General features: G+C 44.7%; 1 protein-coding gene across 1 annotated transcript in view; it reads right to left on the bottom strand.

Moving 5' to 3' along the window:
- Positions 1-21,607, bottom strand: part of STARD10 (StAR related lipid transfer domain containing 10) — a 115,930-nt gene that overhangs the window by 24,465 nt on the left and 69,858 nt on the right. The window contains exons 2-5 of the mRNA XM_075592796.1: positions 9,910-10,057; positions 8,128-8,231; positions 7,252-7,369; positions 3,850-3,902 (exon numbers count right to left, since the gene is read on the bottom strand). Coding sequence (XP_075448911.1) covers positions 3,850-3,902; positions 7,252-7,369; positions 8,128-8,231; positions 9,910-10,057 — 423 coding nt within the window. The remainder of the gene's footprint in view (positions 1-3,849; positions 3,903-7,251; positions 7,370-8,127; positions 8,232-9,909; positions 10,058-21,607) is intronic.

Here is a 21,607-nt window from a genome sequence, read left to right on the forward strand (position 1 = left end):
TCTGGACGTGTATGTGTATATTACCTCTCTGGACGTGTATGTGTATATTACCTCTCTGGACGTGTATGTGTATATTACCTCTCTGGACGTGTATGTGTATATAACCTCTCTGGACGTGTATGTGTATATTACCTCTCTGGGTGTGTATGTGTATATTACCTCTCTGGGTGTGTATGTGTATACCGGTATTACCGCTCTGGGTGTGTATGTGTATACCGGTATTACCTCTCTGGGCGTGTATGTGTATACCGGTATTACCTCTCTGGGCGTGTATGTGTATATTACCTCTCTGGACATGTATGTATATACCAGTATTACCTCTCTGGGCGTGTATGTGTATATTACCTCTCTGGACGTGTATGTGTATATTACCTCTCTGGACATGTATGTGTATATAACCTCTCTGGACGTGTATGTGTATATTACCTCTCTGGGTGTGTATGTGTATATTACCTCTCTGGGCGTGTATGTGTATACCGGTATTACCGCTCTGGGCGTGTATGTGTATACCGGTATTACCTCTCTGGGCGTGTATGTGTATACCGGTATTACCTCTCTGGGCGTGTATGTGTATATTACCTCTCTGGACATGTATGTATATACCAGTATTACCTCTCTGGGCGTGTATGTGTATATTACCTCTCTGGACGTGTATGTGTATATTACCTCTCTGGACGTGTATGTGTATATAACCTCTCTGGACGTGTATGTGTATATTACCTCTCTGGGTGTGTATGTGTATATTACCTCTCTGGGCGTGTATGTGTATACCGGTATTACCGCTCTGGGCGTGTATGTGTATACCGGTATTACCTCTCTGGGCGTGTATGTGTATACCGTATTACCTCTCTGGGCGTGTATGTGTATACCGGTATTACCTCTCTGGGCGTGTATGTGTATATTACCTCTCTGGACATGTATGTATATACCAGTATTACCTCTCTGGACGTGTATGTGTATATTACCTCTCTGGACGTGTATGTGTATATAACCTCTCTGGACGTGTATGTGTATATTACCTCTCTGGGTGTGTATGTGTATATTACCTCTCTGGGTGTGTATGTGTATACCGGTATTACTGCTCTGGGTGTGTATGTGTATACCGGTATTACCTCTCTGGGCGTGTATGTGTATACCGGTATTACCTCTCTGGGCGTGTATGTGTATATTACCTCTCTGGACATGTATGTATATACCAGTATTACCTCTCTGGGCGTGTATGTGTATATTACCTCTCTGGACGTGTATGTGTATATTACCTCTCTGGACATGTATGTGTATATAACCTCTCTGGACGTGTATGTGTATATTACCTCTCTGGGTGTGTATGTGTATATTACCTCTCTGGGCGTGTATGTGTATACCGGTATTACCGCTCTGGGCGTGTATGTGTATACCGGTATTACCTCTCTGGGCGTGTATGTGTATACCGGTATTACCTCTCTGGGCGTGTATGTGTATATTACCTCTCTGGACATGTATGTATATACCAGTATTACCTCTCTGGGCGTGTATGTGTATATTACCTCTCTGGACGTGTATGTGTATATTACCTCTCTGGACGTGTATGTGTATATAACCTCTCTGGACGTGTATGTGTATATTACCTCTCTGGGTGTGTATGTGTATATTACCTCTCTGGGCGTGTATGTGTATACCGGTATTACCGCTCTGGGCGTGTATGTGTATACCGGTATTACCTCTCTGGGCGTGTATGTGTATACCGTATTACCTCTCTGGGCGTGTATGTGTATACCGGTATTACCTCTCTGGGCGTGTATGTGTATATTACCTCTCTGGACATGTATGTATATACCAGTATTACCTCTCTGGGCGTGTATGTGTATACCGGTATTACCTCTCTGGACGTGTATGTGTATATTACCTCTCTGGACGTGTATGTGTATATTACCTCTCTGGACATGTATGTGTATATTACCTCTCTGGACATGTATGTGTATATTACCTCTCTGGACGTGTATGTGTATATTACCTCTCTGGACGTGTATGTGTATATTACCTCTCTGGACGTGTATGTGTATATTACCTCTCTGGACGTGTATGTGTATATTACCTCTCTGGACGTGTATGTGTATATTACCTCTCTGGACGTGTATGTGTATATTACCTCTCTGGACGTGTATGTGTATATTACCTCTCTGGACATGTATGTGTATATTACCTCTCTGGACGTGTATGTGTATATTACCTCTCTGGACGTGTATGTGTATATTACCTCTCTGGACATGTATGTGTATATTACCTCTCTGGACGTGTATGTGTATATTACCTCTCTGGACGTGTATGTGTATATTACCTCTCTGGACGTGTATGTGTATATTACCTCTCTGGACATGTATGTGTATATTACCTCTCTGGACATGTATGTGTATATTACCTCTCTGGACGTGTATGTGTATATTACCTCTCTGGACGTGTATGTGTATATTACCTCTCTGGACGTGTATGTGTATATTACCTCTCTGGACGTGTATGTGTATATTACCTCTCTGGACGTGTATGTGTATATTACCTCTCTGGACGTGTATGTGTATATTACCTCTCTGGACGTGTATGTGTATATTACCTCTCTGGACATGTATGTGTATATTACCTCTCTGGACGTGTATGTGTATATTACCTCTCTGGACGTGTATGTGTATATTACCTCTCTGGACATGTATGTGTATATTACCTCTCTGGACGTGTATGTGTATATTACCTCTCTGGACGTGTATGTGTATATTACCTCTCTGGACGTGTATGTGTATATTACCTCTCTGGACATGTATGTGTATATTACCTCTCTGGACGTGTATGTGTATATTACCTCTCTGGACGTGTATGTGTATATTACCTCTCTGGACGTGTATGTGTATATTACCTCTCTGGACGTGTATGTGTATATTACCTCTCTGGACATGTATGTGTATATTACCTCTCTGGACGTGTATGTGTATATTACCTCTCTGGACATGTATGTGTATATTACCTCTCTGGACATGTATGTGTATATTACCTCTCTGGACATGTATGTGTATATTACCTCTCTGGACATGTATGTGTATATTACCTCTCTGGACGTGTATGTGTATATTACCTCTCTGGACATGTATGTGTATATTACCTCTCTGGACGTGTATGTGTATATTACCTCTCTGGACGTGTATGTGTATATTACCTCTCTGGACATGTATGTGTATATTACCTCTCTGGACATGTATGTGTATATTACCTCTCTGGACGTGTATGTGTATATTACCTCTCTGGACGTGTATGTGTATATTACCTCTCTGGACATGTATGTGTATATTACCTCTCTGGACATGTATGTGTATATTACCTCTCTGGACGTGTATGTGTATATTACCTCTCTGGACATGTATGTGTATATTACCTCTCTGGACATGTATGTGTATATTACCTCTCTGGACATGTATGTGTATATTACCTCTCTGGACATGTATGTGTATATTACCTCTCTGGACGTGTATGTGTATATTACCTCTCTGGACGTGTATGTGTATATTACCTCTCTGGACGTGTATGTGTATATTACCTCTCTGGACATGTATGTGTATATTACCTCTCTGGACATAGTGACCTGACTGGCTCGAGGGTCGCGGAATTTCCCTGAGCAGGGAGAGCGCAGGGCTGTTGCTCGGGGGCTGGGCAGCTTCCTCCATCCTGATTGGCTGCTCCTGAGTAATGCAGCCAACCAGGAGCAGCAGGTGTCATTGTGTCCAGTATTTTTGGAGAAGCCACCTGGCAACGCTAATTACAGCCGAATGGAAAAGTGAGGTTGCGCCAGAAAGACACACAGAGAGTTAGCAGTTCTGGTAGACTTACTTTTGGAGCCAAAAACTGCGACGACTTGTTCACCACCCACTTGGGAAGAGACCCTAAAGAAAATGGGGGGGAAATAACAGGTGGATTAACAATCCAAAGAGTATCCATCCCCAGATAGCCAAAGCCCACAGTCTATGCCAGGCGTGGCCAACTCCAGTGCTCAAGGGCCACAAACAGGTCAGATTTTCCTCATATCCCTGCTTCAGCACAGGTGGCTCTTTCAGTGGCCCAGTCGTTGAGTGTATCTTTGTGTGGTCATTGCTGCTTTAAGAATCTTAGGACAACTGGACAAGTTTGGACCCAACATCTCATCCGAATTAAACCACGAAAGTTCCCCACACCCTCAGCAATAAAGAGGTTCGAGAAGCTGTCCCCCTTCTAAAGACCCCAGTATCCCGTGAGCTGGTTAAATACACCGTTTCTTGTCTTTTAGCATAATTATCTCAGTATATTAGACCGGTGTACACCAGCGCTCTTCAACCAGTGCTCCAACTGGGCCGGATCAGGAAACATTTAGGAGTAGAATCTTATGGCAAAATATTATTATTTCGGAACATTTTGCAAACATTTGTAACATTTGTATATACAGGCATACCCCGCATTAACGTACGCAATGGGACCGGAGCATGTATGTAAAGCGAAAATGTACTTAAAGTGAAGCACTACCCTTTTTTCCACTTATTGATGCATGTACTGTACGGCAATCGTCATATACGTGCATAACTGATGTAAATAACGCATGTGTAACAGGCTCTATAGTCTCCCCGCTTGCGCACAGCTTCGGTACAGGTTGGGAGCCGGTATTGCTGTTCAGGACGTGCTGACAGGCGCATGCGCGAGCTGCCGTTTGCCTATTGGGCGAAATGTACTTACTCGCGAGTGTACTTAAAGTGAGTGTCCTTAAACCGGGGTATGCCTGTATATTTACATCCCCTTAACTTATAAGCGACTTTCAGTGCTGGCGAGGCAACCAGTATGAAATTAACAGATGGAGAGAGTCTGCGGGTCACATCGGGGTTTGTTCTCAGGCCTCCAGCTGCAGAGCCCTGGTGTAGATACCGGTTTGCAAATTCATTTTGACTTTTTAAACAGCTGCTATTTAGGAACAGCAAATACAAATATCACGAGTGAGCACATTCACACGTCTCAGCCAGGTCTGCCACCCTGCCCTTCCCCATTATCTCTTAGCATACAGCGCTTCCACACAGCGGCGGGTTCCCAAATCCGCCGCCCTTAGGCACTTGCCTGTGTCTGCCGCCCTGCCTCCCCTTCAGAATCCAGCATCAAATGATGCCGCGGACGCCACCAACGTGACTTCGCAAGGTGGCGCGTTACCATGGTAAAGCAACGGCACAACATCACGGTTGCCATGGCAACGAGAAGCCATGTGACGTCCGGCGGCGTCATTTGATGCTCGATTTTGAAGGAGAAGAAGGGCGGCAGAACGGAGGCGGCCGGCACAGGTAAGCAAGTCCCTTCCCATTAGGTCCGATATGCAGAGAGCGCGGCACATGCAAAGGGGGGGGCGGACATTTTTGTCGCCCCCAAATTTTGCCGCCTGAAGCCCGGGCCAAATGGGAAATCTGACACAGCACCAAGGGATTCTGGGAAATGACATGCAAATGAGCACAGTCTGTCACTTTACTTCTTGTCCTTTTTAACATGGAACCCTACAAGCTTCTGCCTGCCGCATCACACAGCTTTCTCCAGCACAGCCTGGGCTATGTACAAGTCCTTGGAAGTCGTGTGGCTCAATAATTATCTTGCTGTCTGTGGAGTGAATGGCAAGGGATTCATTTTGAAGCCGCTTCAAACTAATAAAGAAGTTCAAAATACCAGATCCTGTTATTCAGTGGTTATTTCCTTAGGAGAATTAGACAGAAAAAAAGGATCATGTGTCTTTAGTATGTGGGTTTCCTTAGGAGAATTTTTGTTTCAGTTCCCCCCGAAACCTCCCCCCCAAAAACCCAGAAGGTCCTGCATTTTTGTCAGCGCTGCATCACAGAGTGATGACATCACGGTTCTGGGGCTGACTTGGGGCATTTTAACTTCGGAGAGGTAAATACCAAGATAAATGTGATGGTGCATGTTTGTATTTTTAATGTATAAGCTAACAGAAAAGTGTACATCTTACTCTCACCTTCCACTCGATTTCTAATGCAAAAATATTGTATTGGACTGCAGATTCATGGATAATAATTGCAGATTCATGGATAAGAATTGCAGATTGTTGTGCTTGTTTTTTTTTTTTTTTTTAATGATTATACTTTTAATTTGACTAACTTTTCAGATAAAAGAAACGTGCCGTTCATACATATAACTTAGAATATATTTAAAACCAGAGACAGAACATAAAACACAGACAGAGCTCAGTTTTAGAACATCCAGTGAAACTCATACACGGTACAGTGCCTAAATATATATGTATAAATATCTATTAAGTAAAATGGTCTTTTAGTTTGACATTTTTGGCCAAAATTGTTTTAAGCCCCTGAGCCAATGGCACGGCAGACCACATTTCAGGGGTCCCTAACGCTAATATAAATTCTTAATAAACTGTGTAATATCAGGAAAAATGATTTATAGTAAATCTGTCAATATTAGTTGCAAAGTTCTAAGTCTGATTTAAGCTTTTATTAAACTGTACATTACCAGGAAAAGCACTCTGTATTAGAGTTGTCACAACCATACTGCAAGCAGGCAAGTTCCCCTGAGTGGGAGATGCTACGGAGTGAGCCCTTAACCATTTAAATGTGGGAGGGGGTGAGCTACAATTAGGTAGGAGGTTGCCACCCTCCCAAACAGCCAAGACTAGCTGAACAACAATTGTAAAACATACTGGACACCTAACAAGCTCCTATTGAACCCCCAAAATAACCACAACATATATATAAGCATATGAGTGTCACAGAGGAGTGCTACTGAGCATGGCAATATATATTTAAAACCAGAGACAGAACATAAAACACAGACATAGCTCACCCCATCCAGTATGTTTTAACTTAGAATATAGCCTCAGCGCAGAACTTCTGCCCACCACGGGCAGTATCCAGTATATGTCGCAAGACCCTTCCTGGCACCAGAATGACACCTCACAGCCCATTCACTAGAGTCCAAAGGTGTCTTTCGTCGCCAGGAGGTGCATTACAGCCGCTTAGCAAACAGGGGCCTAAATATTTAACGGCGTCGTCCCTAGGGGCCAGAAATGGGCATTGGAAATATCCCGTTAATAAAGAGGAACGCAGCATGTCCCTTTATTGCCGGCAATAACTCAGCACCGCAGCTACGGTCTGTCGTACCGACTCGGCAGTGGCAAATAAACCCCCCCTGAGCAGTGATGTTTTCTGCTTAAAGTCCCTGAATACATTGCATCCCCCCCTGCATGCAACGGCTTAAACTCACCTCTGGGATCTACCTGAGCCAGGTAAGTGAGAGTGCAGCTCTTCTCCCCTCGGCTCTGAACAAGGTACCCGGTCTGGATGGACACTGCTCTGACCAGGTCCTTTCTCGGGGGATATTTCTGTAAACAGCGGCAAAGTGAAAGAAAACAAATGAACGCGTAGCAAGACGTGAAAATGGGGATTTTCTACCCTGCTACCTCGCATTGCTGGCTCCTCCGGCAACAAAAAGGTTAAAGCAGCCACCCTGCCTGCACTTTGTTTTTGCAGAACCAGAACCGCGGGGTCCCTCCAGAACTGAACCAGGTTATTCTCAGCTCAACCCCTTGATACCCGAGAAATGTACTTTTAAATTCATTTTTTGAGAATCAAAATGGCGGCTGAGCCAGCCTCACTCGCATGGGCCAATCTGGGCAGGACGTCTTTTACACAGCGCTTTCCATTTCTAAAAGGACTAAATAGCTGCAATTACCGGTGTGGCTGGCAATGTGGCACATCGTTTTGCAAATACTGCATAGATAAATGTGTATATATATATATATTAAACAAACGGCCATTTCTGCTTCTCCCCCTGAAAAAAAGGCAGTGGACACCTTTGGACCCCAATATGTTTTAAGTACAGCAAAAGTGAGTGATTGGCTTAATTCTTTGGCTGCTCTATAGATGTAGCTACACTATCATGGGGTCTGGCACTCCAGTAGCTACGTCTTCATCTTCCTGCTCCTGAACGCGATCTACGAGGATGTGGCATAGAAGGAGGACGATACCTCCCCTTCCGTCATCGGTGACGGCGTGGTCACGTGACCACGAGTGGGCCTTGACACTCAAAGGGTTAAACCAACAGGGGTTGTGCGGGCGCGGTGCTTGCTGAGACACCCACCGCATGTTTCACAGAGTAGTTCATGATGATGTAATCATTTCCCATTGGCAGCCAAGAGCGCAGAGTGATGACATCACGGTTCTTCAAGGGCTTGGGGCATTTCCCTGTGGAGAGAGAGAGGTGATAGGCCAACGATTTCTCAGAACATTATACTTATAATATACATGTAGCCATTCCGGTTAGTGGGCCACCTCCGGAGATGCTGAGTAGGATTCTGGGATGTGGGCCATCAGGCTTCTGAGGATTTTGGCAGGAGGTGAGCAGGGGAGGATTTTAAATATAGAGAGGGTGCCAGGGCCTTTTATAATAAAAAAAAAATACAATTCTTTACAGATAAAGATCTCCAGCTAAAAACAGCAGCAATGATTCCATTAAACAATCTCAACAAGCAAAAAAATAAATAAAAAATACTTCACCCACCAAGTGGGTGTCTAAGGGGATGAGGGTGCAGAATTTGAGGTGTACTACTTGAGTGAGACGTGTCAAAGTTTGGACTAGGAACTAGGTGATGCTCTTATCTGAGATACAAGGCCTGACCATTGTTACTCTAAATGTCTGATCTCAGACGCGCTATTAGAGAGGGTTGGGGTTCCTTACAATGCATCTGATCTCAGACGCGCTATTAGAGTGGGTTGGGGTTCCTTACAATGCATCTGATCACAGACGCGCTATTAGAGTGTTGGGGTTCCTTACAATGCATCTGATCTCAGATGCGCTATTAGAGAGGGTTGGGGTTCCTTACAATGCATCTGATCTCAGACGCGCTATTAGAGAGGGTCGGGGTTCCTTACAATGCATCTGATCTCAGACACGCTATTAGAGAGGGTTGGGGATCTTTTCAATGCATCTGATCTCAGGCGCGCTATTAGAGAGGGTTGGGGTTCCTTACAATGCATCTGATCTCAGACGCGCTATTAGAGAGGGTTGGGGTTCCTTACAATGCATCTGATCTCAGACCCGCTATTAGAGAGGGTTGGGGTTCCTTACAATGCATCTGATCTCAGACGCGCTATTAGAGAGGGTCGGGGTTCCTTACAATGCATCTGATCTCAGACACGCTATTAGAGAGGGTTGGGGTTCCTTACAATGCATCTGATCTCAGACGCGCTATTAGAGAGGGTTGGGGTTCCTTACAATGCATCTGATCTCAGACACGCTATTAGAGAGGGTTGGGGTTCCTTACAATGCATCTGATCTCAGACGCGCTATTAGAGAGGGTTGGGGTTCCTTACAATGCATCTGATCTCAGACGCGCTATTAGAGAGGGTTGGGGTTCCTTACAATGCATCTGATCTCAGACGCGCGCTATTAGAGAGGGTTGGGGTTCCTTACAATGCATCTGATCTCAGACGCGCTATTAGAGAGGGTTGGGATTCCTTACAATGCATCTGATCTCAGACGCGCTATTAGAGAGGGTTGGGGTTCCTTACAATGCATCTGATCTCAGGCGCACTATTAGAGGGGGTTGGGGTTCCTTACAACGCATCTGATCTCAGACGTACTATTAGAGAGGGTTGGGGTTCCTTACAATGCATCTGATCTCAGGCGCACTATTAGAGGGGGTTGGGGTTCCTTACAATGCATCTGATCTCAGACGCGCTATTAGAGAGGGTTGGGGTTCCTTACAATGCATCTGATCTCAGGCGCACTATTAGAGGGGGTTGTGGTTCCTTACAATGCATCTGATCTCAGATGGGACTGTCAGGCATGCACCTTTGGGCTACATTACCATCCTTTGTTTCCCACCCCTAGATGACACCACAAGTGACCCCCCCATCGTACATGCGTAGTATCCAATATCTGCGTTGACTGTCAGCTTCCCGATGTCAAAGGTCTCGATGACGTTGGTGTCCCATTTCTTGCGGTACTCCACATCGTGCAGCACGTCATACAGCATCTCCGCGGACACATCCTTACACTCCATCCTGCACTGCAGAGACCAACGGGAACAATTACTACTGTCACAATACCAGCGCGTCACAATACCAGCGCGTCACAATACCAGCGCGTCACTATATCAGCGCGTCACAATATCAGCGCGTCACAATATCAGCGCGTCACAATATCAGAGCGTCACAATATCAGCAAAACACAATATCAGCGCGTCACAATATCAGCGCGTCACAATATCAGCGCGTCACAACATCAGCGCGTCACAATATCAGCGCGTCACAATATCAGCGCGTCACAATATCAGCGCGGCTATTTTGTTGTGGTCAGTGCAAGTTAACATGTTGTACCATACAAACCATACGCGGGTGTAGTGCTGCTTCCTCGCACTACCTCTATTTTGTAGGTGTAGGTTTTTATTTATGTAGCACCAACCATGTACCTAGCTTTTAACACCAGATATTTTATACATAGACATTTTAGCTTTTAGATATATATATAGATGTACCCACACCCCATTTAGGGCCAGATTCACTAAGCCGTGCTCCTTCATAAGACACCTCCCAGCAAAGTTTAGCCCAGGGGAGCGCAATCTTTTCCCCCTGCGCCCCCCCCCCCTGCCCACTGTCCCCCTCTCCTCGCGCCCCCCCCCGCTTACCCCCATTCTGGCGTCATGACGTTATGTTGCCATGGCAACCCGACATCACATCAACCCGCCGCGTCATTTGATGCCGTGTTGCCATGGCGATGCGTCACCAGGAGCCGTCTGAATCACGGTAAGGAGAAGTTTGCAGAGGCCCTGCAGCTCCCCCGGCATTGATTGAAATGCCTTCGGGAAGCACGCGGGGACCTCTGTAAACCCCGCGCCCCCCGCAGCAAATCTCGCGCCCCCCCACTTTGCGCACAGCTGGTTTAGTCAATATGGCGTCTTACAGCCCATTCATGGTAACAGACTATAAAGTGTCTTCCAGCCCGGACACGTCTTATTGTTAGAGGGCCGTACTCGTACTAGGACTCCTTGTTTCAAATAAGGCAAAACACACACACACATATATTATATATTATAATGACGCATATCAGTCTGTAACACACACACACACACACACATATATTATATATTATAATGACGTATACCAGTCTGTAACACACACACACACACACACACATATATTATATATTATAATGACGTATACCAGTCTGTAACACACACACACACACACAAACGCACACATATATTATATATTATAATGACGTATACCAGTCTGTAACACACACACACAAACACACACGCACACATATATTATATATTATAATGACGTATACCAGTCTGTAACACACACACATATATTATATATTATAATGACGTATACCAGTCTGTAACACACACACACACACACATATATTATATATTATAATGACGTATACCAGTCTGTAACACACACACATATATTATATATTATAATGACGTATACCAGTCTGTAACACACACACACACACACATATATTATATATTATAATGACGTATACCAGTCTGTAACACACACACACACACACATATATTATATATTATAATGACGTATACCAGTCTGTAACACACACACACACATATATTATATATTATAATGACGTATACCAGTCTGTAACACACACACACACACATATATTATATATTATAATGACGTATACCAGTCTGTAATACACACACACACACACACACACACATATATTATATATTATAATGACGTATACCAGTCTGTAATACACACACACACACACACACACACACACACACACATATATTATATATTATAATGACGTATACCAGTCTATAATACACACACACACACACATATATTATATATTATAATGACGTATACCAGTCTGTAACACACACACACACACACACACATATATTATATATTATAATGACGTATACCAGTCTGTAACACACACACACACACACACACATATATTATATATTATAATGACGTATACCAGTCTGTAACACACACACACACACAAACGCACACATATATTATATATTATAATGACGTATACCAGTCTGTAACACACACACACAAACACACACGCACACATATATTATATATTATAATGACGTATACCAGTCTGTAACACACACACATATATTATATATTATAATGACGTATACCAGTCTGTAACACACACACACACACACATATATTATATATTATAATGACGTATACCAGTCTGTAACACACACACACACACATATATTATATATTATAATGACGTATACCAGTCTGTAACACACACACACACACACATATATTATATATTATAATGACGTATACCAGTCTGTAACACACACACACACACATATATTATATATTATAATGACGTATACCAGTCTGTAATACACACACACACACACACACACATATATTATATATTATAATGACGTATACCAGTCTGTAATACACACACACACACACACACACACACACACACACACACACACATATATTATATATTATAATGACGTATACCAGTCTATAATACACACACACACACACATATATTATATATTATAATGACGTATACCAGTCTGTAACACACACACACATATATTATAAATTATAATGACGTGTGTGTAACACACACACACACAAACACACACACACATATATATATATATTATATATTATAATGACGTATACCAGTCTGTAACACACACACACACACACATATATTATATATTATAATGACGTATACCAGTCTATAATACACACACACACACACATATATTATATATTATAATGACGTATACCAGTCTGTAACACACACACACACACACACACATATATTATATATTATAATGACGTATACCAGTCTGTAACACACACACACACACAAACGCACACATATATTATATATTATAATGACGTATACCAGTCTGTAACACACACACACAAACACACACGCACACATATATTATATATTATAATGACGTATACCAGTCTGTAACACACACACATATATTATATATTATAATGACGTATACCAGTCTGTAACACACACACACACACACATATATTATATATTATAATGACGTATACCAGTCTGTAACACACACACACACACATATATTATATATTATAATGACGTATACCAGTCTGTAACACACACACACACATATATTATATATTATAATGACGTATACCAGTCTGTAACACACACACACACACATATATTATATATTATAATGACGTATACCAGTCTGTAATACACACACACACACACACACACATATATTATATATTATAATGACGTATACCAGTCTGTAATACACACACACACACACACACACACACACACACATATATTATATATTATAATGACGTATACCAGTCTATAATACACACACACACACACATATATTATATATTATAATGACGTATACCAGTCTGTAACACACACACACATATATTATAAATTATAATGACGTATACCAGTCTGTAACACACACACACACACAAACACACACACACACACACACACATATATATATATTATATATTATAATGACGTATACCAGTCTGTAAGAAGCTGGGGTTTCCTAGGCCTAGAGCCCTCTTGCTATGCTAGAAAAGTTGAGTAACTAGCAATGTGCCCATGCATCTCTGCTCTTGGTCAGCTCCCTGCCAGGCTCCCACGAAGGCATAAAGGCCTTTGGAGAAAAGAGTAGGGCACATAAACTTAAATTTATTGGGCCACAAAGCGACATTTCGGCTTTACAAATAGCCTTTTTCAAGTATACCATTTTGTACCATTTTTGTGGGGATTGTAAAAATAAAGACTGACACAAACCAGTGTGGCCCCTAAACGGCTTCAAATGTACTATTCATTGTTGCTGTTGTTTTGCTGTGTGTCACGTTGCAAAATAGTATAGAGAAGCCTCACTCAGCCTAACTCTTTATGATGGTGGAAGAGGGTGCTACCCAGGAGGTGAGGGAGAACAGTGGAAGTCTACCAGCCGGATATACACTCGTAAATAAGTACTAGGTATGGTGCAAAACACTGTTTAGTAACAAAGGCGGGAGGGAGTAGCGGGTATGATACCTTTTGTAGGAACAACAAGTAGTTGATGTGTTACAAGCTTTCCAACCTAACACAGCAACCAGACGAAGGACCCCGAGAGGTGGGAAAGCTTGTAACATATCAACTACTTGTTGGTCCTATAAAAGGTATCACACCCCCTCCTCCCTCTCTCTCCTGTATTACTAGGTGGAAGAAAGAGCAAACACAGCTCCCCACCCTGCTGTGCTGGCCACGGTTTAGTAAATATTTGACTTGAGATTAATGGGTAGTCATTAAAATGTAACTTTTATTATGACACGGTACTCTTTCCTGGTGTATCTCTCTTGTACACGTCTGCTGCTATGTGTCAAGTTGTCAAGATATCTTGGTATCACGATGCAAACGGTCCTTGTGTCTGCGTACACGTCACCAAGCTGGCAAATATCCATCAGGATGCAAAGCCTGTGCTTGTTTGCACGTCAAACACAGCCCGTGCACCGTGACGTGTGAATGCCAGACCAGGGACCGTGTCCCGATTAGGATCGCTGCAAAGAGGAGCAGGGAAATATTCCAGGCCTGCCTGGCAACTGCCCCACTTCGGCATTCTGCACTCGCCTCGGCGACGGCGTTACCAGCACGCAGGAAATCCAGTGGGGATTCGGAGAGCGGTGATAATGGTTAAAGACGCACTTTCACGGTGCCCAATGCTCTTCCATCCTGGCCATTTAGTGCAGATAAACTCACGGACGTTTCGCGCACGTGCTGTTGTGAGGTCACGGAAACAGGGGTTGGTTCATTTATTGTTGTTACAGCCTGCAAATCAGGGGTCTCCAAACTCGGTCCCCAAGGGCTGCCAACAGGCCGGCTTTTATGGATATCCCTGCTTCAGCACTGGTGGCTCAATGATTGAGCCACTTGTGCTGAAGCAGGGATATCCATAAGATCTGGCCTGTTGGTGGCCCTTGAGGACTGAGTTTGAGACCCCTTCAGTAAATAATCTACATTTCCCCTGGACCGAAAGATGTACGCTTTAATACTTGTGAAATTCTGTTATTATATATATATATATATTTAGAATTATTGTCATTTACTAAAAACAGCTTCATACCTCAGCCCTAAACACAGTAACTGTGCAATTTGCAAAGTCTGCTTTGAGACAACAAAATCCATATGATTTGTATATTTCATTATATTTCTTATTGTACTTTTTATAGCTAGTCTTTCTGGCTTCAATTTAAAAAACTATGAAACCTATAACCATGAAAAATAGTAGATACAGTGTCACATGGCGTCTGCCTCTCTCTCTCTCTCCCTCTTTTTCTCTCTCACTCTCTCTCTCTCTGCCTCTCTCTCCCTCTGCCTATCTTCTCTCTCTCTGCCTCCCCCCTTTCTCTTTCTCTCTCTCTGCTCTTTCTCTCTCTCTGCCTCCCCCCCTCTCTCTCTCTGCCTCCCCCTCTCTCCCTCTCTCTCTCTCCCTCCTTTTCTTCTCTCTCTCTGCCTCTCCTCTCTCTCTCCCTCCTTTTCTTCTCTCTCTCTGCCTCTCCTCTCTCTCATCTCTGTCTCTGCCTCTCCTCTATCTGCCTCTCTTCTCTCTCTACCTCTCCGCCTCCTCTCTCTCTCCCTGCCTCTCTTCTTTCTCTCTCTCTCTCTCTCTCGCTCCCTCTCTTCTCTCTCTCTCTCTCTCTCTCTCTCTCTCAATCTCTCCCTCTCTTCTCTCTCTTCTCTCTCTCTGCCTCCCTCTCTCTCTGCCGCCCTCTCTCTCTCTCTGCCTCCCTCTCTCTTTCTGCCTCCCTCTCTCTCTTTCTGCCTCCCTCTCTCTTTCTGCCTCCCTCTCTCTCTTTCTGCCTCCCTCTCTCTCTTTCTGCCCCCCTCTCTCTCTATGCCTCCCTCTCTCTCTCTGCCTCTCTCTCCTTTTCTTCTCTCTCTCTGCCTCTCCTCTCTCTCTGCCTCTCATCTCTCTCTCTGCCTCTCTTCTCTCTCGCTCCCTCTCTTCTCTCTCTGCCTCTCCACCTCCTCTCCTCTCTCTCTGCCTCCTCTCTCTCTCTCTGCCTCTCTTTGCCTCTCTTCTCTCTCGCTGCCTCCTCTTCTCTCTCTCTCTGCCTCCTCTCTCTCTCTCTCTCTCTCTGCCTCTCTCTCCTTTTCTTCTCTCTCTCTGCCTCTCCTCTCTCTCTCTCTCTCTCGCTCCCTCTCTTCTCTCTCTGCCTCTCCGCCTCCTCTCTCTCTCTGCCTCTCTTCTCTGCCTCTCTTCTCTCTCTCTCTCTGCCTCTCTTTTCTCTCTCTCTCTCTCGCTCCCTCTCTTCTCTCTCTGCCTCTCTCTCTCCCTCTTCTCTCTCTCTCTGCCTCCTCTTCTCTCTCTCTGCCTCCTCTCTCTCTGCCTCCCCCTATCTCTCTGCCAATACTCTCTCTCTCTGCCGCCCTCTCTCTCTCTCTCTCTCTTTCTGCCTCCCTCTCTCTCTTTCTGCCCCCCTCTCTCTCTCTCTCTCTCTCTATGCCTCCATCTCTCTCTCTCTGCCAATCCCCCCCTCTCCTCTCTCTCTCTCTCTGCCCCTCATCTCTCTCAGCCTCTCTTCTCTCTCTGCCTCTCTTCTCTCTGCCTCTCCACCTCCTCTCCTCTCTCTCTGCCTCCTCTCTCTCTCTCTCTGCCTCTCTTCTCTCTCTCTCTGACTCTCTTCTCTCTCTCGCTCCCTCTCTTCTCTCTCTGCCTCTTCTCTCTCTCTCTCTGACTCCTCTTCTCGCTCTCTGCCTCCTCTCTCTCTGCCTCCCTCTCTCTCTGCCAATCCTCTCTCTCTCTGCCGCCCTCTCTCTCTGCCTCCCTCTCTCTCTTTCTGCCTCCCTCTCTCCTCTTTCTACCCCTCTCTCTCTCTCTCTCTCTCTCTCTGCCTCTCTTCTCTCTCTCTCGCTCCCTCTCTTCTCTCTCTGCCTCCTCTCCTCTCTCTCTGCCTCCCTCTCTCTGCCAATCCTCTCTCTCTCTCTGCCGCCCTCTCTCTCTCTCTCTGCCTCCCTCTCTCTCTTTCTGCCTCCCTCTCTCTCTTTCTGCCTCCCTCTCTCTCTTTCTGCCCCTCTTTCTCTCTCTCTATGCCTTCCTCTCTCTCTCTGCCTCCTCTCTCTCTCTCTCTGCCTCCTCTCTCTCTCTCTCTCTCTGCCAATCCCCTCTCTTTCTCTCTCTCTGCCTCCCTCTCTCTCTTTCTGCCTCCCTCTCTCTCTTTCTGCCCCTCTTTCTCTCTCTCTCTATGCCTCCCTCTCTCTCTCTGCCTCCTCTCTCTCTCTCTCTCTCTCTGCCAATCCCCTCTCTTTCTCTCTCTCTGCCTCCCTCTCTCTCCGCCTCCCTCCCTCTCTCTCCACGGAAGATAGCTTAATACAGTCAATAAATCATTCCGAAGAGAAATGATTGCCAGCACAAGATAAAAGTTTCAGACAATATGATAAAGTGATTTATTTATGCATATGTCACACCATGATGTACAGTAGATTACACTGGGAGAGATACCTACAGAAAGTCATTTTTCCCACCGTCAGATAAACTGATGTGTCCAGATTTACACAGGAATTGAACACACACTTTTACACTCACTTCACACCGCAGGAACCCTAATGTATTATTCTCAGTGTCTCCTATCTGTGATTCCCAGCAGGGGTTTGTGAGGTTCGCCTAAAAATCCTGTACTGGCGGATCCTAGGCAGTATAGCGGGTTCCTGAGCTCGTGTGAGGACTGTAATGCCCCAAACTCCACCTAATGGGCAGGGTTACCACCTTCTATTGAAGGATAACCCGGAGATAATTTTTTTTAACATTTATCTTTATTTATTTATCTTGCCTTCGGCGGCGGCGGCGTCTCCCGGCATCGCCCCCTGCAAATCAAGTCAAAACATGGCTGTGCGACATCAATGGTGCTGTGTTGCCATGACAACGGGTTGCTCCATGATATCACAGCGTAAAGCGGTTTCAAGTTGCCATGACAACGGGATGCCGGATGGCACTGAGGCGTCACGTTGTCATGGCAACGTGAGGTTGTGTGGCATTGTGGCGTCACGGAGCGTCCTGTTGTCAGGGCAACGCGGCGCCATTTTAGACGTGCAGCCATGTTTTTACTTGATTTGCAGGGGGAGATGCCGAGAGAAAGCCGCCACCACCTGGAGATTTACCAGGTAATCCTGTATCTCCTACATGGCTGAAACCCGTAGTCTCCGAGTCAAACCCAAAGAGGTGGCAACCCTGAGCATGGGTGCTGTAACTGTCAATTACACCAAGAGTTTCCAAAGTCGCACCCCACAATGCTGTGCATCCACAGCAGCAAGGCATTGTGGGACGGGAAGCTCCCGCAGTGATTGACAGCTATACCACCCATGCTGTCTGCACACACGGAGGTGCAATTTGGGGCTTTATTAAGAACGTGTCTCCCCAACGAGCTCAGGACGCTATACTGCCAGGGACCAGTCAACGAGTTCTGTTAGCGTAAGTCTGATGAGTCGGCAATAACGGTAATAATTAGGGGGCTCGAGGAACAAATATTTTCTACCAAGGGGGGAACACTTTAAAAAATATTGGGAATCACTGATGTATCCAATAGAACAGTTGGGCAGAACATCTGAGTAAGCGGCCACCTTTAATACCCACCAAGGTATTACAATGACACACAGATACAAAATGGGGGACAGGTCCTGTGTGGAGAAGCTTACAATATATTACACATTGGCAGTTTTAGCAGCAGGTTCCACCTCCTCATCCAACCTGCCAACTGCAGAATGCATCACAGACGCTGAGCGAGCGCCAGGAATTTCATTTAAACAAGTCATTGTAATGTAAGCAGCAGATGGTAATAAGACGGTAACAAGGCTTCCAAAAATATCCTGCACCCGCCTCTGCAGACAATGCATATTGTTGCTAAATATAACACACGACGTACCTTTAGAATTGACTAATGCAATGACTTGCTTAGGAAGTGTGCTCGCATAAGTACTCTTTGCACTGCCCAAAGAGGGAACACTTGCAGGTCTTAAAAAGTGTGTTTATGGAACCGAAACCTTTTGTGCACCCCGTGTGTCCTGTGCTATGGGTTCAATTAACTAATGTTTCAGAGTGAAAAGGTTCACGCACAGGCAGAAAGGATTGCAATTTGTTGCAGCGAATGGTTTTCTCAGCATTTTGAAGTGATAGGTCTTTGCTGGCACATGCAGAGTTTTGAAGGGGAGAATGTCACTGGTGGTAACGAAAACGCGGAATCACGGAAATGACGTCGGGAGAAGGGTCCTCGGGCCTTGGCGCATGCGCAGAAGGATCTTTCAGCGCTCGGCGCGCATGCTCCGCGCAGCACCAACACCACTCTGCAGATTTGGAGACGGAGACACCGCACACAGCGAGAGACACACACACACAGAGACACACACACACCCACACAGAGAGACACACAGAGACAGAGAGCAGGGACTCCTTTTCCTAAATGTTACCTTTATGTCTGAAGCACTTATTCCCATGATCTGTTATTTGTGTTATTTGTTATTTATATGGATTGTCACGTGTATTACTTCTGTGAAGCGCAATGTACATTAATGGAGCTATATAAATAAAGACATACATACATACATACATACACAGACACACACACACACACACACACACACACAGAGAACCAAACCCACACACACACACAGACACACAAGGAATTCACAGTTTGTATAAATATAGAAGTGCAAATAGCTCAAACAGGGGGAGGGTGCCGAGCACGTGCTTTCTAAGTCAAACTTTTTTGCGTTTTGTCACTGAAATTGTTTACATTTTTTATGAAAAACATCACAAATACAATTTCTGTGGCAAAACAGTGACAAAAGACAGAGAAGTTTCACTTACAATGCGCGTAGTTTCCCTTACAATGCGCGTAGTTTCCCTTACAATGCGCGTAGTTTCCCTTACAATGCGCGTAGTTTCCCTTACAATGCGCGTAGTTTCCCTTACAATGCGCGTAGTTTCCCTTACAATGCGCGTAGTTTCCCTTACAATGCGCGTAGTTTCACTTACAATGCGCGTAGTTTCACTTACAATGCGCGTAGTTTCACTTACAATGCGCGTAGTGTCACTTACAATGCGCGTAGTTTCACTTACAATGCGCGTAGTGTCACTTACAATGCGCGTAGTTTCACTTACAATGCGCGTAGTTTCACTTACAATGCGTGTAGTTTCACTTACAATGCGCGTAGTTTCACTTACAATGCGCGTACTTTCACTTACAATGCGCGTAGTTTCCCTTACAATGCGCGTAGTTTCCCTTACAATGCGCGTAGTTTCCCTTACAATGCGCGTAGTTTCCCTTACAATGCGCGTAGTTTCCCTTACAATGCGCGTAGTGTCACTTACAATGCGCGTAGTGTCACTTACAATGCGCGTAGTGTCACTTACAATGCGCGTAGTGTCACTTACAATGCGCGTAGTGTCACTTACAATGCGCGTAGTGTCACTTACAATGCGCGTAGTTTCCCTTACAATGCGCGTAGTTTCACTTACAATGCGCGTAGTTTCCCTTACAATGCGCGTAGTTTCACTTACAATGCGCGTAGTTTCACTTACAATGCGCGTAGTTTCACTTACAATGCGCGTAGTTTCCCTTACAATGCGCGTAGTTTCCCTTACAATGCGCGTAGTGTCACTTACAATGCGCGTAGTTTCACTTACAATGCGCGTAGTTTCACTTACAATGCGCGTAGTGTCACTTACAATGCGCGTAGTGTCACTTACAATGCGCGTAGTGTCACTTACAATGCGCGTAGTTTCACTTACAATGCGCGTAGTTTCACTTACAATGCGCGTAGTTTCACTTACAATGCGCGTAGTGTCACTTACAATGCGCGTAGTTTCACTTACAATGCGCGTAGTGTCACTTACAATGCGCGTAGTTTCACTTACAATGCGCGTAGTTTCACTTACAATGCGCGTAGTGTCACTTACAATGCGCGTAGTGTCACTTACAATGCGCGTAGTGTCACTTACAATGCGCGTAGTTTCACTTACAATGCGCGTAGTGTCACTTACAATGCGCGTAGTTTCACTTACAATGCGCGTAGTTTCACTTACAATGCGCGTAGTGTCACTTACAATGCACGTAGTTTCACTTACAATGCGCGTAGTGTCACTTACAATGCGCGTAGTTTCACTTACAATGCGCGTAGTTTCCCTTACAATGCGCGTAGTGTCACTTACAATGCGCGTAGTTTCACTTACAATGCGCGTAGTGTCACTTACAATGCGCGTAGTTTCACTTACAATGCGCGTAGTGTCACTTACAATGCGCGTAGTGTCACTTACAATGCGCGTAGTTTCACTTACAATGCGCGTAGTTTCACTTAAAATGCGCGTAGTTTCCCTTACAATGCGCGTAGTGTCACTTACAATGCGCGTAGTTTCACTTACAATGCGCGTAGTTTCACGTACAATGCGCGTAGCTTCACTTACAATGCGCGTAGTTTCACTTACAATGCGCGTAGTGTCACTTACAATGCGCGTAGTTTCACTTACAATGCGCGTAGTGTCACATACAATGCG

This window comes from Ascaphus truei, chromosome 3 (genome assembly GCF_040206685.1).
Source record: "Ascaphus truei isolate aAscTru1 chromosome 3, aAscTru1.hap1, whole genome shotgun sequence".
Lineage (NCBI taxonomy): Eukaryota > Metazoa > Chordata > Amphibia > Anura > Ascaphidae > Ascaphus > Ascaphus truei.